Here is a 13,477-nt window from a genome sequence, read left to right on the forward strand (position 1 = left end):
ACACATCCTGCATGGACTTTCCTGCCCAGCCAGGATATCCTGTATTTGTCAAAAGGACCACATAGGGAAGCCCTGACCATTGTCCTTCCCCGAAATCTGCCAGTGAGCCCCTCCCCAGCTTGAGGCAGCCGCCGCAGGCAGAGGAAGAGTAACTCTGGAAACAGCGTTATCAGCATCCTCCATGGACTTCCTCATCTCCTCCCCAGCCTCATTAGCCCCAAGCTCCTCGGTATCCTCAAACAGAAAGCAGGGAGGCCGACATGGGGTCAGCCCCCAGAAGCCAGCCCTCTTTGACAGCTTCCTCTTTGTCCAAGGCCTGCTTCTGTGCAGCTGTGAGTGGGCAACCAAAGGCTGCAGCTACAGCCCAGAGCTGGAGATGGAGTCCCGGCTGGTCCTGCTGCTGTGGGTCTCAGCCCTGAGCTCTTCTTACTCCTTACCACCTTTTTCCCCTCCTTCTCTGATGCCCCGAGTCAGAACCAGCTACAGTTTTGGAAGGACTTTCCTCGGTCTTGATAAATGCAATGCCTGCATCGGGACATCTATTTGTAAGAAGTTCTTTAAAGAAGAAATAAGGTCAGAATCTCAATCAAATAACTCTGAGGGGCAATTTTTTTTCCCTTCATGTGAAGATACCCAGTTTCTTGAAAAGGAATCAGGATATAACATATGGGTGGGAACAGAAATGAAACCATTTAATCAAGGTGGTAGTGGTTTGAAGCTGGGGTGGGTCAGAGGGCAAAGTGTGAAGCCAAATCCCAGCCCTAAATGCTAAATCCAACGTTTTCTTTTAAAATGAAAGTTTGAAGTTTTCTTTTCTGTAAACAGGACTGGAACTATTGAGTTTACCAAGTTCATTTCTCATTAGGGGAAATAAATAAAATTTATAGAAAGCCTACTATTTGACAGACATTTTAAACCATCCTGAGAGTTAGCAGTTCGCACCAATTATTTGAATAGTCAACTGAGACATAACAAGATTAAGTGGGGGGATGGGAAATGGGGTAACTAGTTGTGATAAGATGGATGTGTTAATTTGTTCCACTGTAGTAACCATTTTACTATGTGTGTGTGTGTGTGTGTGTGTGTGTATCATACAACATCATGTTGTACACTGTAAATATATACAGTAAAAATTATGTTACAAGAAAAAGGTATAGTGACTTAATCAAAGTCACCCCCTAATAAATGGTAGATCTGGGATTCAAACCAGCGCAATTTGTTCCAAAGTTTCTGAGCCAATTTTCTGTTGTGAGATGTTGCCTTGGTCCGAGGAAAACCAGAGTTTAGTAAACTACAATGCACATGGCTCTGAAAGAATGGTGTCATATTCTGGAATTCAAGGCTGTCAACACACAGTTGATAAGCCTTTATCATAGCCAAGATCTAGCAGGTGCTATGGTGACAGCCACTATAACCCTGATCATTACCCTCCAGGGGAACAGGAGAAAAGGATAGTGTTACAAATATTCATAATAAGGCTTGTTCTGATGCAAGTCAGTGTAAAGGACCTCCAGGAGCTCCAGGGAGGAAACATTAATTGTGCATAGGAACTAGGGAAAGGTTTCTCCAGGGGGAAGTATTCTGAGCCAGGTCTTAAAGAATGAGCTGATATTTAATAAGAGAGGAAGGGCTTAAGGCAGAAGAAGCTGCTTAAGCAAAGGCTCAGAGGTGGAGGGTTGAGGTAAGAGATGTTCACTGGTTAGAGTATGGGATGTACATGGAGGTGTGGCAAAGGAGGTTGCAAGGATACACAGGGCACAAAGCCTTGAATATCATGCCAATGAATTGGGACTTTAATTTGTGGACCAGTGGTTCCTAGCCTTTTCAGTACCAAAAACTCATTGTCATTTGCCTCTTCTCTTCCATCCTCTCTGATGGATCTACCTCATGCTTGTAATATTTGATGACTAAACAAAAGGCATTAATTAACAATGATTTTATTTCCAATCTGTAGTAACCAAAGACATATTTGATTATTCAATTAAATTGATAAACAGAAATAATAAATAGAAAATACCAATCAAGCCTGGGTATGGTGGCTCAAACCTGTAATTCTAGCATTTTAGGAAGCCAAGGCAGAAAGATAGCTTGAGGCTGGGAGTTCAAGGTCAACCTGGGCAACATAATGAAACTTCATCTCCATAATGCAAGGGTACATGTTGGATCTATTAAGTATAGAGTATAAATGTCTTAACACAATAATTAAGTAAACGAGATGAGGTATATATTAACCAGTGTGATGTAAACGCTCCTAATTCTATGAAATCAGCACATTACTTGCATTACTCCATAGATGCGTTAATGTATACATGATCTATGTGTTTATGATTTAATAAAAAAAGAAAATTAAAACCAAGTCTTTATTTTAAAAATAAAAATAATAAAATAAAAATTAAGAAATTGGCCAGGCATGGTGGCATGCAACTTTAGTCCCAGCTACTCCAGAGGCTGAGACAGCGGATCACTTGAGCCAAGGAGTTTGAGGTTATAGGGAACTATAATCACACCACTGAACTCTGGCTAGGGCAACAAAGCAAGACTCTCTCTCAAAAAAATTTAACAAAAGAAAATACTAATATAAAATGTTAAGCTTTTTTTATGAGACCATAGATATTTTATGGAGTTGATGGTGAACTCTTCCTTGTAAACCTTCTTTAAGGCATTTTTTTTTTTTGCAGTTTTTGGCCAGGGCTGTCTTTGAACCTGCCACCTCTGGCATATGGGGTGGGCACCCTACTCCTTTGAGCCACAGGCACCACCCTTAAGGCATTTTTTAATCTTGAAAAGTTGAAAGACCCCAAGCTGAGGTCTCTTGCAGGCAGAGCTCTCTTGCAGGCAGTGATAAGGTTGTTTATCTGGGAAGAGACTAGAGACCTATGTTTTGAAAAGATCTCAGGGACACAGTGTGCAGGATGGACTGGTGATATTGGCGGGGGATGTGAGAACAGTTGCCATAGCTCATGAGAGAGGTCATAGGGAACAAATTATGGCAGGAAGGACACAAGTCAGTTCATCTATAGTCATTTTGTTGACCAACTCCATGTGAGAGGAAATAAAGATGGAGGTGTTGAAAGTGAACTCAAGTTTTTTCACTCTGGTAATGGGACAAAGAGGACGAAGAACACAGGTGAAGTGTTGCTGATTCCTCAGAGAAAGGAAGCAATGAGAATACAGACATATTTTAAGATATTTTAAAATAGGAGGGAGAGAAATTGAGGAATTCAACTGAGGAAGAGTTCTAGGTTCACATCCTCCTTGTTCACCAAAGAATGAAGTTTTTCTTACCACTCATGTATTAGGCAAATTCAGAAAGCATTTTGCTAAATAAGTTTGTGTTCCATTAGAGTTCAGGATATTACTTCATCTCCCTTAGAATTCATTTTCCATGTGTCCCTGAAAGGGAAGTGTGCAGATACAGGCAGGAAAACAGCAGGCAGGGCACATTCAGGTTTACAGATCTTTGTATCAAGAATATTCATTCTCAGTACAAAAGGCAGAAAGAGGCAATGAGAGGGTCTGGTGATGTGGACTTGTTTAGAGTCCCTTTCTCTACATTCTACATAACTTCTTTCTTATTAGAAAAATAGTATCTCCTGATTTTAGAACTTTCAGAAAATATTTATTAAGGAAAGCACAATATAAAAATATGTAATTCCTCCACTAAGAGATTATCACTTAATGGACATTTTGTTGTATATCCTCACCACCCCTTTTCTAAGTATGAATTAAGAATTTTTTTCAACAAAAATGTGACCATCTATGTATAATACTCTTTTAGAAAATTTTATTTAATATCAGAAATACTTTTCCACATTATTAAATGATGTCTACAATTTTATTTTTAATGGCTTCATGGTACTTAATTGCACCAATCAAACACAATTAATTTAACTAATCCATCATAGGCAGAGTAGGGGGCTTTATTTTGCTTTTCAGTATTGCAAATGGTGCTATGTTAAACATCCCTGTGGTCATATAGTGCACAGATCATTGATTAATTTCTTATGACAAACTCTTAAAAGTAAAATTTCTGGGTCAAAAAAATTACAAGTGTTTAGAATGTACATATATACAATTTAAATATGTAATATTATTATTAAATTTGTATTTCTTCTGAGTTGAGACTTTTTTTTCTGAGTTGAGACTTTTTTCCAGATGTATTGAACATTTGTATTTCTTCTTTGCTAAATTGTCTACAATTTCAAGTCCTTCGCCTCTCTTTCTAATGGTGTATCTGTTCTTTGCATTCTTGTTAATCCCCAAACATTTCTCCACTTTTGAAATGATTACCATGATGCTTTAGGAGAAAGCCCATCCAAAACTCTCAGACTTTTGGCTGAAGAGATATAGCTAGGTCTTGGTGCTCACTAAGGATTGGACAATGCTTGTATTGGTTCAGCAACAAGCCACAGATGGGTTTCCCAGGCTTGTTGGGTTCACTGAAGACATGATCAGTAGATGAATGTCGCCTTTGCTTCTTTCCTTTATCTTTTCTTTAGCAAGAATGTTAGGGATGAATCAGAAGTTCTCCATATTCAATCATTGACCTTTGCAAATTTTCGCATGCATTCCATGTCAACTTTTAAATCCTGAGTGAAAATGTTAAGGTAAGCTAAGACAATGAGTAAGCCTGATTGGCATGCTTTTCCTGCTGAAAATGTGCCTATATGTGAAATCCTGAGTGACCACAACAATTGCTAAGGTCTACCAGAATCTGATTGATCAGTATAGTACATGTGTGTGGAGTGAGAGGTACACAGTGGCAATATCTCCAATTAGAATTGCTCCTAGGAGTTCCTGGGCACTTCCCAGGGCAGATGCTTTACCTCACTTTCCGTACTATACACACTTGGCTTGACATTCCACTGCCATTCCCAAAGTGTTAAAAAAAATATTTAAACACTTCCAAGTGAGCATTGAGGAGCTCACAGTGAAATAAACAAATCATTAGGCTTGATTTTGCCTTGCCTTCTCCCTTGCCTCTTGTCCATCTTCTTTCCCTCAGAAAATATATAATTATTACTTTAACTCCCTTCCTCACATAAACTCAGAGAGGCTTTGAGAACTTCAGGGCCTGCAGGCTTGTGGCAAAACTATCCATCTACATAGTTGGTCCTCCATACATGCACTCATTCATCCACCCATTAATCTAGACATCCCTCCATGCATTCTTCCACCAAATCATCATTCTGTGCATCCCACCATCCAACCTCTATGTATCTCTCTACCCACTTATCCTCCTCTACATCCAAATACACCTCCATCTATCTATACATCCAACTATCAAGCACTAACTTAGTACCAGGGGCTCTGCCAGGCATTGAGTTACAACATTCAAAGAGGCCAAGTCCTTGCTCTAAAGGAGTTTACTTTCTATTGGGAAGACAGAAAAGTAAACCAATGGTCAAAACAGAGTATAAGGAATATTTTTTAAAATATCCTATACAAAGTGTCCCACAGGAGTGGAAAGGTACCAACTGGGTGATGAAGGAGTGAAAATAAGAAGAGATGGTACCTATCTGAGTTTTATTTTTATTTTAATTCTTTTTTTATTTTTTTTTTTTTGAGACAGAGTTTCACTTTTGCTGTCCTGGGTGGAGTGCCGTGGCATTACAGCTCACAGTAACCTCAAACTCTTGGGCTTAAGCAATTCTCTTGCCTCAGCCTCCAAGTAGCCGGGACTACCCACCACAAAGTCTGGCTATTTTTATTGTTGTTGTTGTTGTTGTTGTCACTGCTGTTTGACAGGCCTGGGCTGGATTCGAACCCGCCAGCTCTGGTGTATGTGTCTGGTGCCTTAGCCGCTGAGCTACTGACTTTTAAAGGGTTGGATAGGGGGTTTACAGACAAGAAAGAGGGAGAAAGTGTCTCAAAGGGATCAGTAGATTACAGGCGAGTAGAGGCACAGAAGCCTGAAAGAATGTGGTTTATCCAAGGATAGCCAGTGGTTTGCTAAGATCAGAGCAAGTTTGTAAGGGCAGCAGCAGGTGATAAAGCAGGCAGTGCAGCAGGCAAAGAGCATTGTGAACTAAGCTCTAAGCACTAAGAAGCATGAACTCTTCTAAGCATGTTGGGAAGACACCAGATGGTTTAATGGTTAGATGTAAAGCTGGGGAATGGAGAAAAGGGAAGAGAGAAAGAAATCTTTAGGAAGATGTGTCTATATACTTAATATTTGAATACAAACAGCATAAAAATTATGCATAAGAAGACAACATTTCATTCTAACTCCAAAGCTATCCCTCCCCTCCACACTCTTACCCTACTCTCCATGTTAAGGAACATAATAGGATTGAACCTCGTGGTCTTGCTGCTTCCTTTCAGCTCTGAAATACCATGATCCTGTTAGTTCATCATTCAACACAATGATGAACTTGGCCAGCCTCACTTTGATCATGCTCGTGATCTTGATGTAGAAGGAAAATTAGAAAGGTGCCTCTATTTTTGTAGTTTTCCAAATGCCAGGATATTAACATTTTAGTGAATAAAAAGCAAGACCTATTTTCTCACTGACATTCTTCTATTCAACAAAGTAAGTAATCAATGTTGTAAGAATATACACTTCCCATTCAATACAATAAATGTATTATCACTTAGAATGGAGGAGGGAGAAGTAAAGCCTGTAAGCTTGTTTATTTGTCTCAGCCCATATGGAAAGCTCAAGCTGTTACTGAACCTGCGCAGTCATATATTTCAAGTCCCTTGCCAACATAGTGCTGTCATCTCAGTAGACCCTCCTGAGAAGGTAGGGACAGAAAAAAAGGATAGTAAGTTTTTCTTGCAGTTTAGGAAGTCACTCCTCCATGCCACCCTCACAATTAGAACAGGAGCCCCGAGATCTGCCCTCCCTCACCACTAATTGTTTGCAATTCTTCAGACAAGTCACATATGTTCTGCCTCCAATTTTCTCATCCCCAAAACAAGATGAGAAGGGGGAAGGGACAAAATAATCTTTCAGAACCCTGCCATCTATAACCCCCCAAAATGTTACCAATCTGTTCCCACTAGCTAACTCATAAAATGGATAATGGAGGAACAAGCACGTACAAAGTGATAACAGTTGAAACTCTGGAGCCTTGAATGCCACTTCCTCCAATTCCTGGTCATGTGACCTTGGGCAAAAGACATAACCATTCTATGCTTAGTTTTCCTCATCTGTATGGTTAATAGTAGTATTAAGTCATAATTTTATAAAAAGTATTAAGAGAATCAATGCATAAAGTGTTCAGCAAAGTGACAGGCACTGTTAAGGGTTTCGTAAGTGTGTGTTACTAATCTATAAGAGACACCTGGTTTTAAATCCTTAGTTGCAGGTCCTTTGGAAGGAGGGGTGGCTCTCTCCTCCATGAGCAAGAACCACTGTAGGAAATAGGCAAACAGGCCTGCCTCTGGGCCCTGGGCCCTTCCTTATCATCCCACAGGGGATGATCATTTCCCTCAGTTATCTTGAAATTGATTCATTTCAAGTTTACAGTGTTTCATCTTTTTAAATTTATTTGTGGTAACATTCTTAAACATAATTCTTTGTGCCTACTTATATTGCAACTTGCGTTGTCCTGTATTGCAGAAGTTGCTTACTGACAGTTTCTGTTGGAGCACCTTCCTAAATGTGAAAGGCATAGATTTCTATTCTATCCCTCAGGGATTCAAAGGCCTGGCCTTTCCAGCTCCCTAGAAAAGTCTCCTTGTAAGTTTTTATGTGGCTTTCTTTCTCATCAAAATAGTAGAAAAACCTTGCTGTCATTTAGGGTAAAGCTACATCATATAAATGAGAAAACAAAACAATCTAGGATTGGGGGCTAATTAAAACGCTAATTCAAAATCATCCAAAATGCATTATCTAAAACTCATCATGGAGGTGCCCAATAATGCTCAATAATAAGAATTAAAGATTCTCATTTAAATTAAATATGTAACATATCTTATATAGACAACTGATTTTTATTTGCAGTACAACCCTCAATTATTAATAATAATAAAGGTAAACTTTTTCTGAGTAATTTCATATATAAATCAAAAGGAGATTCAATACTCTTCCCTAATGGAAATGTCAGCACACAGCTGGAGAAGTGAGTATAAAGAAAAGGATAAACGGGGGGCCTAGGAAATTGGCAGATGATAATAGGTCAGTTTCTCTCCCCTGAGGAGGATTAAGGATGAACAGGCCACTGTGCACAATTACATACCTCCTGGAACCCAGATAGCTTCAAATTTGGTGACGACTTAGCAGTTTCTATTATCTGAGACTTGGTTTGTGTTGATAACTTAAATGTTTAGACTAAAAAAAAAATTAATGTGACTCTTTAGGGTTGGATAGGGAGATTTTGTGGTCTCTCCAGTGCAGGCTCAAGAGCTTCTTCAAGACCTAGCGACTGGTCAGAAGGCAGATAGTTTGGGGGACCAGTATAAGGAAAGGGAAAGATGGTTCCATTTGATGGCAGGCAGCCTATGGTTTGCACTCCCATGTGAAAACGTGTAGTCTGACATTAGGCAAGGTATGTAAGCTCTATATGCCTCAGTATCCACTCCTACCAAGTTGGGATGAGATATTAGGAGAATCAAAAATGTCAGCATTGCGTGAATTCCTTTGGCCAAGTGCAGTGGCTCATACCTGTAATCCTAGTACTCTGGGAGGCCAAGGCGGGTGGATTGCCTGAGTAAGAGTGAGACTCCATCTCTAAAACTAGCCGGGCATTGTGGCAGGTGCCTATAGTCCCAGCTACTTGGGAGGCTAAGGCAAGAGTATCACTTGAGCCCAGGAATTGGAGGTTGCTGTGAGCTATGATGCCATGACACTTTACCAAGAATGACAAAGTAAGACTCTGTCTCAAAAAAAATGTCAGCATGTGTAAAGCTGCCATCTTTACACAGTGTAGAAGTTCAGAGAGCCGTAGCTAGTCTTTTCACGCCAGTTGCAAGAGGATAAAGTTTGTGTCTGTCCCACACATTTCTCTCACTTTTTCTGACATCACACATACACTTCCCTATCTTAGAGGAGACAAAAATCATTCTCTCACCAAAAGAATTCAGAGTGCCCCAGCCTAAGGAGGAGAAATGGATCAGATGGGCTGTTGTCCTCTGTGTCTCTGTCCCCAAGCTATGTAGGCCTCTAACTCATAGGCCAATCCTAAAAGGATTATTCTCCCAACAGGTTTGACAACTGGCTGGCTCCCCAACTAGGACTGCCTCCTGACTACATGCCTTTTTACCCTGCAAATTACTCAGATGATTCCAAAACCTGGCGCCCTGTAGAGATCTTGAGGTTGGTCAGCAAATACCAAGATGAGATCTCAGACAGGAGAATCTGTGCCTCTGCATCAGCCCCAAAGACCTGCAGCATTGAACGTGTCCTGCGGAAAACAGGGAGGTTCCAGAAGTGGCTGCAGGCCAAGCGCCTCACACCAGACCTGGTTCAGGTAAGTGTGCAGTCCTGGCAAGTCCAAAGCAACCTGCCAGGTACACGCTATGTCACCTACATTGATGGGTATAGACATTAGGACATAAGGAAAAGATCCTTGGGACATGGAAACTGTGATTGAGTCCTTGATTTGCCGCTAACAGCTGTGGCAGAATGAGAAGAGACCCAGAAAGAACAGATAGGTTCTGGTTCCTATTCATCCAATCATCCAACAAGTTTTAACTGTGCTACATCCTAGAGATTCAAAGATATATCAGACAAAGCTCCACCCCCAGGAACATATGGCTTGATGGCGGAGACATACATAGCACAAATCACCATAAAGCAATGTAGTTGATACTGTGATAACATTCTATACCAGGACAAAGGACAGACTACTGATGTGGGTCCTTCACTCACTAACCAGTTGACCTTAGATTTAAGCCCAGAACTTCCTTCACTTTGCTCTGACATTCCTCCTCTGAAAATAGTTGATATGACTCTGCTTCATTTATTCAACAAATATTGAGTGAACATCTACTATCACCAGGTGTCATGCTGGGTGTCTTGATTTTCTTATTTCTTAAATGGCAGCAAATGGTACTTGCTCTGACTGATTCATTCATCCTAATGAGCTTATAAAGATGAAGATGCTTTGGAAAAAGCTCATTGCCACAGAAACACATAGCAGCATCTTGTCATAAACGGGCCCCTTTCTTCAATTTATTATGCTAAAATTTGTTCTACCAATTTTATTATTTTGTGTTACAAGCAAAAAAAGCTTTTCTTCTTTCTGCCAAACAGCATCTGTTAATATCCTGGTAAGACAAGACCAAAACCATTACCACTTTCACTTTACTTTGGCCCTTCCTTAACCCATCATTTCATCCCCACCAGAAATTTTTTTCCTCCTTATAAAAAACAGAAAAATATCAGCAGCCATTTTATAAATTCTGGACAAACCTCATTCTTCCACAAATCAAGTTCAAGGTCACTGCTGTCTTATTTTGGCATCATCTTCTTCCTCCCCTGCCCTCCTTTCCAGAGACCCTTTGCCCTTGGGATTCCATAGCTGGCCTAAGGCATTCTGCTCCACTCTTTTCTCCTTCTAGATCTCCTTCAGGCAGCTCCCAAACTCCTGCTCTTTTCTTCCTAGCAAAACTCACCTATCAGACACTTTCAAATACATCTGTCTTCCCCCCCAAATGGCAAAAAACAAAAACCTCAGCTATTTACCCAAGAGGATTTAAAACAAGTCTGCAAACAAAAACTTGTATATAAGCATTATTCACGAAGCCAAAACATGGAAACAACCCAAATTTTTATCAGTTGATAAATGGATAAACAAAAATGTATTATAGCCATACAATAGAATATTATTCAGCCATAAAAAAGGAATGAGGCACTGATACACACTACAACATGAATGAACCTTGAAAACATTATGCTCAGTGAAATAAGCCAGATACAAAAGGCTACATACTTGTACTATTCCATTGATAGGAAATGTCCAGAATAGGCAAGTCCACAGAGATAGAAAGCAGATCAGTGGTTGCCAAGGGCAGAGGGGAGGAAAGAATAGGGAGTAACCATTTGATGGGTGCAGGGTTTCATTTTGGAGTGATGAAAAGGTTATGGATTAGATAGTGGTGATGGTTGCACAATCTTGTGGATATGCTGTAAGTCACTGAATTGTACACTTTAAAATGGTCTAAAATGTGAATATAATGTTATGTGAATTTTACCTGAATTTTTAAAAGGAAGAATAAGCCATAAAAACAAGCTCACCTATTCTGTGACTCCATTCTCTTACAGCCTTGTGATGGACAGCTAATCTAATAATGTAACATATGCCAGGATGTTAACAGCTTATGGCATTTCACTGTTAGCCCTCCAAGACATCATTTGTGTCTAAAGCCAATATGGCCATGGTCTCTTTAGCCCATCCATGGCTAGCTCTGACCTTCCTAATCCATCCCAGTTTCTGCTCATAACTAAACCCAGATGTGGCCCTAGAATTTTCTTCTCAATAGTGTTCCAAGCAAGCAGCCTGTCTTTGATCTCAGCTGGAATAAGAGATGAAACCTCTGAGTGACCATTCATCCCAGATTTAGCTGAACAGCTCTGCTCTATTTTTCAGATAACATGTCAGACATGAGTCCTAATTTCTTACATGGAAATCATGATCTTTCTATATTTATATGGCAGTTTCCAGAGCTAGCCAGAGAGCTCCTGTAGGACACATGATGGGGAGACATGCCTCAACCTTTAACTCATACCAAATGGCCTGATGATCTGCTCAGCCTACCTGTCAGGCCAGCCCCTGGGATTCTATCAGTGTGCAACTTAAGTGGGTTTTCTCTGATTTTCTAAAAAGCCACTTTCCAACAGGGATGTAAGCCAGAGCCCTGAATCGTCCATATCCTCTTGTGCATATGTTGGCATGCATTTAGAGGAAGAAAACGAGGCCACAGGGAGCTCACAGGCTTTGCTCAGAGAGCTGACAAGGCAGAGATAAGAGAAAAAGAAAATCAAAGAAGTTAAAGTAAACGTAAAGGAAAAGGAATCTGGTTCGGAGACCTCAGAACTTTGTCAGTCTTGCTTATGAATAAATAAAGTCAACTTGGATGAAAAGCCTCAATAGTCATCATGAGAGACTGAGCCAGGGTGTCTGGGGCTCCTCTCCTGCAGAGCCAAATGCAGCTTTACACATGTGTTAAGGACACTCTGTCTTGAGCCACAGGCAGTATGCTACAGCAGAGGCTGCCAAGGAGGACAACACAACCAAGAATTAGGAAGAGGGTGAAACTGCGCTGTGTGTGTGTGTGTGTGTTTATGTGTGCGTGTGTGTGTGTTTGGCACTCATGCTAATAAAACCTTGACATTTCTCCTCTAAAAGCTGCATTGCTCTGTTGAGAATAACCCACAGCTTAAATTACTAGCCCACAAAAGCTCCAGCCAAGAACACCGTTCAGAGTTTTTATCATGATGAGCTTGTTCGCAAAACCACAAAGAAGGCTTCCTCTGCTATTGTGCCAAGAGCAAAGAGGCAGCCATCCTAGGCAGGACGTGGCTAATCAGAGAAAAACACAGAACATCCACTGTGTCCCCCTCCCATCCCCTCAACTGTGATCGGATGCAGATCCACTCCTGTCGTCGTTGTGTTACTCCCTCAGACAGCAGAGGAGCCTTTGCTTCCACTAGATGGCGGTATAGGGTGCTCAGGCAGCTTTCTTTAAACAAGAACAGCTGGCAATTTTACTTCCTTTGTCTTCGTTATTTTTTAAGAAATTGATAGAAAAGCGAAATAAGCAAATTAACCAAAATTCATTTTAATAGCTTAATAAAAGTATTTGTTTATATGTAACTACCAAGCAAGTGAAATTAATTTTTGCTTAAATTTAACTCAAATTATGTAAGGGGCATTTTTAGGACCCTACGCTAGCCAGTAGGAGAGTATAAGGATGTCAAGACAAGGTCCCTGCACTCTGGAAAATAACGTTCTGGTGATGGAGACAGACGCCAGACCATATTTGACTTCTTCTGATACAAGGCAAGTTATGATAAAGTGTTTCAATGAAGATGGAAATCTTATATCAGATTCATTGTTAGTTTTCAGATTATAAATATTTTAATTCCTTACAGGCTGCGAGGTCAAGGTACCTTCAAAAAAAGTTGCATTTTTTAAAAACTAACATGACCATATTGATGCTGAAAAAGAAAAAATTTAAAATGGCTGTGTAGGACTCTATTTAACATTGGAGTCAAAGACAAAATGACTACTGGTGGAAAAGGAAATTTAGGCAACCAAAAGTGCCTCCCAGTACCATATAGGACAATATTCCCCAGATATCAATGCACATACTCTAGCTAAATGGTCTTCTGGAAGCAGAGCTCCTTCCCGGGTACATCATGACTGTGAGAACATAAGACCACACTCCCGGTGACCCATGGGAAGTAGAGTGCTATGTTTATTGCCCCTGGGAGTTTCAGTAGCCAACTAGATGCACTCCCTCCTCCACACGCAGCCCACTTTATCATTCAAATCATGGAATTGTTCAGAGTTGAAACAACTAAGAT

At 40.4% G+C, this 13,477-nt stretch overlaps 1 protein-coding gene across 1 annotated transcript in view; it reads left to right on the top strand.

Moving 5' to 3' along the window:
* Positions 1 to 257: 257 nt before the first annotated feature.
* The window catches only part of CUNHXorf36 (chromosome unknown CXorf36 homolog), a 34,642-nt gene continuing 21,422 nt past the window's right edge, over positions 258 to 13,477 (top strand). Inside the window, exons 1-2 of the mRNA XM_012801506.2 lie at positions 258 to 573; positions 9,152 to 9,416. Of these exons, the coding sequence (XP_012656960.2) occupies positions 377 to 573; positions 9,152 to 9,416 (462 nt within the window). The 5' untranslated portion in view covers positions 258 to 376. The remainder of the gene's footprint in view (positions 574 to 9,151; positions 9,417 to 13,477) is intronic.

Source organism: Otolemur garnettii, unplaced genomic scaffold, assembly GCF_000181295.1.
Source record: "Otolemur garnettii isolate 467f Iridium unplaced genomic scaffold, OtoGar3 scaffold00009, whole genome shotgun sequence".
NCBI lineage: Eukaryota > Metazoa > Chordata > Mammalia > Primates > Galagidae > Otolemur > Otolemur garnettii.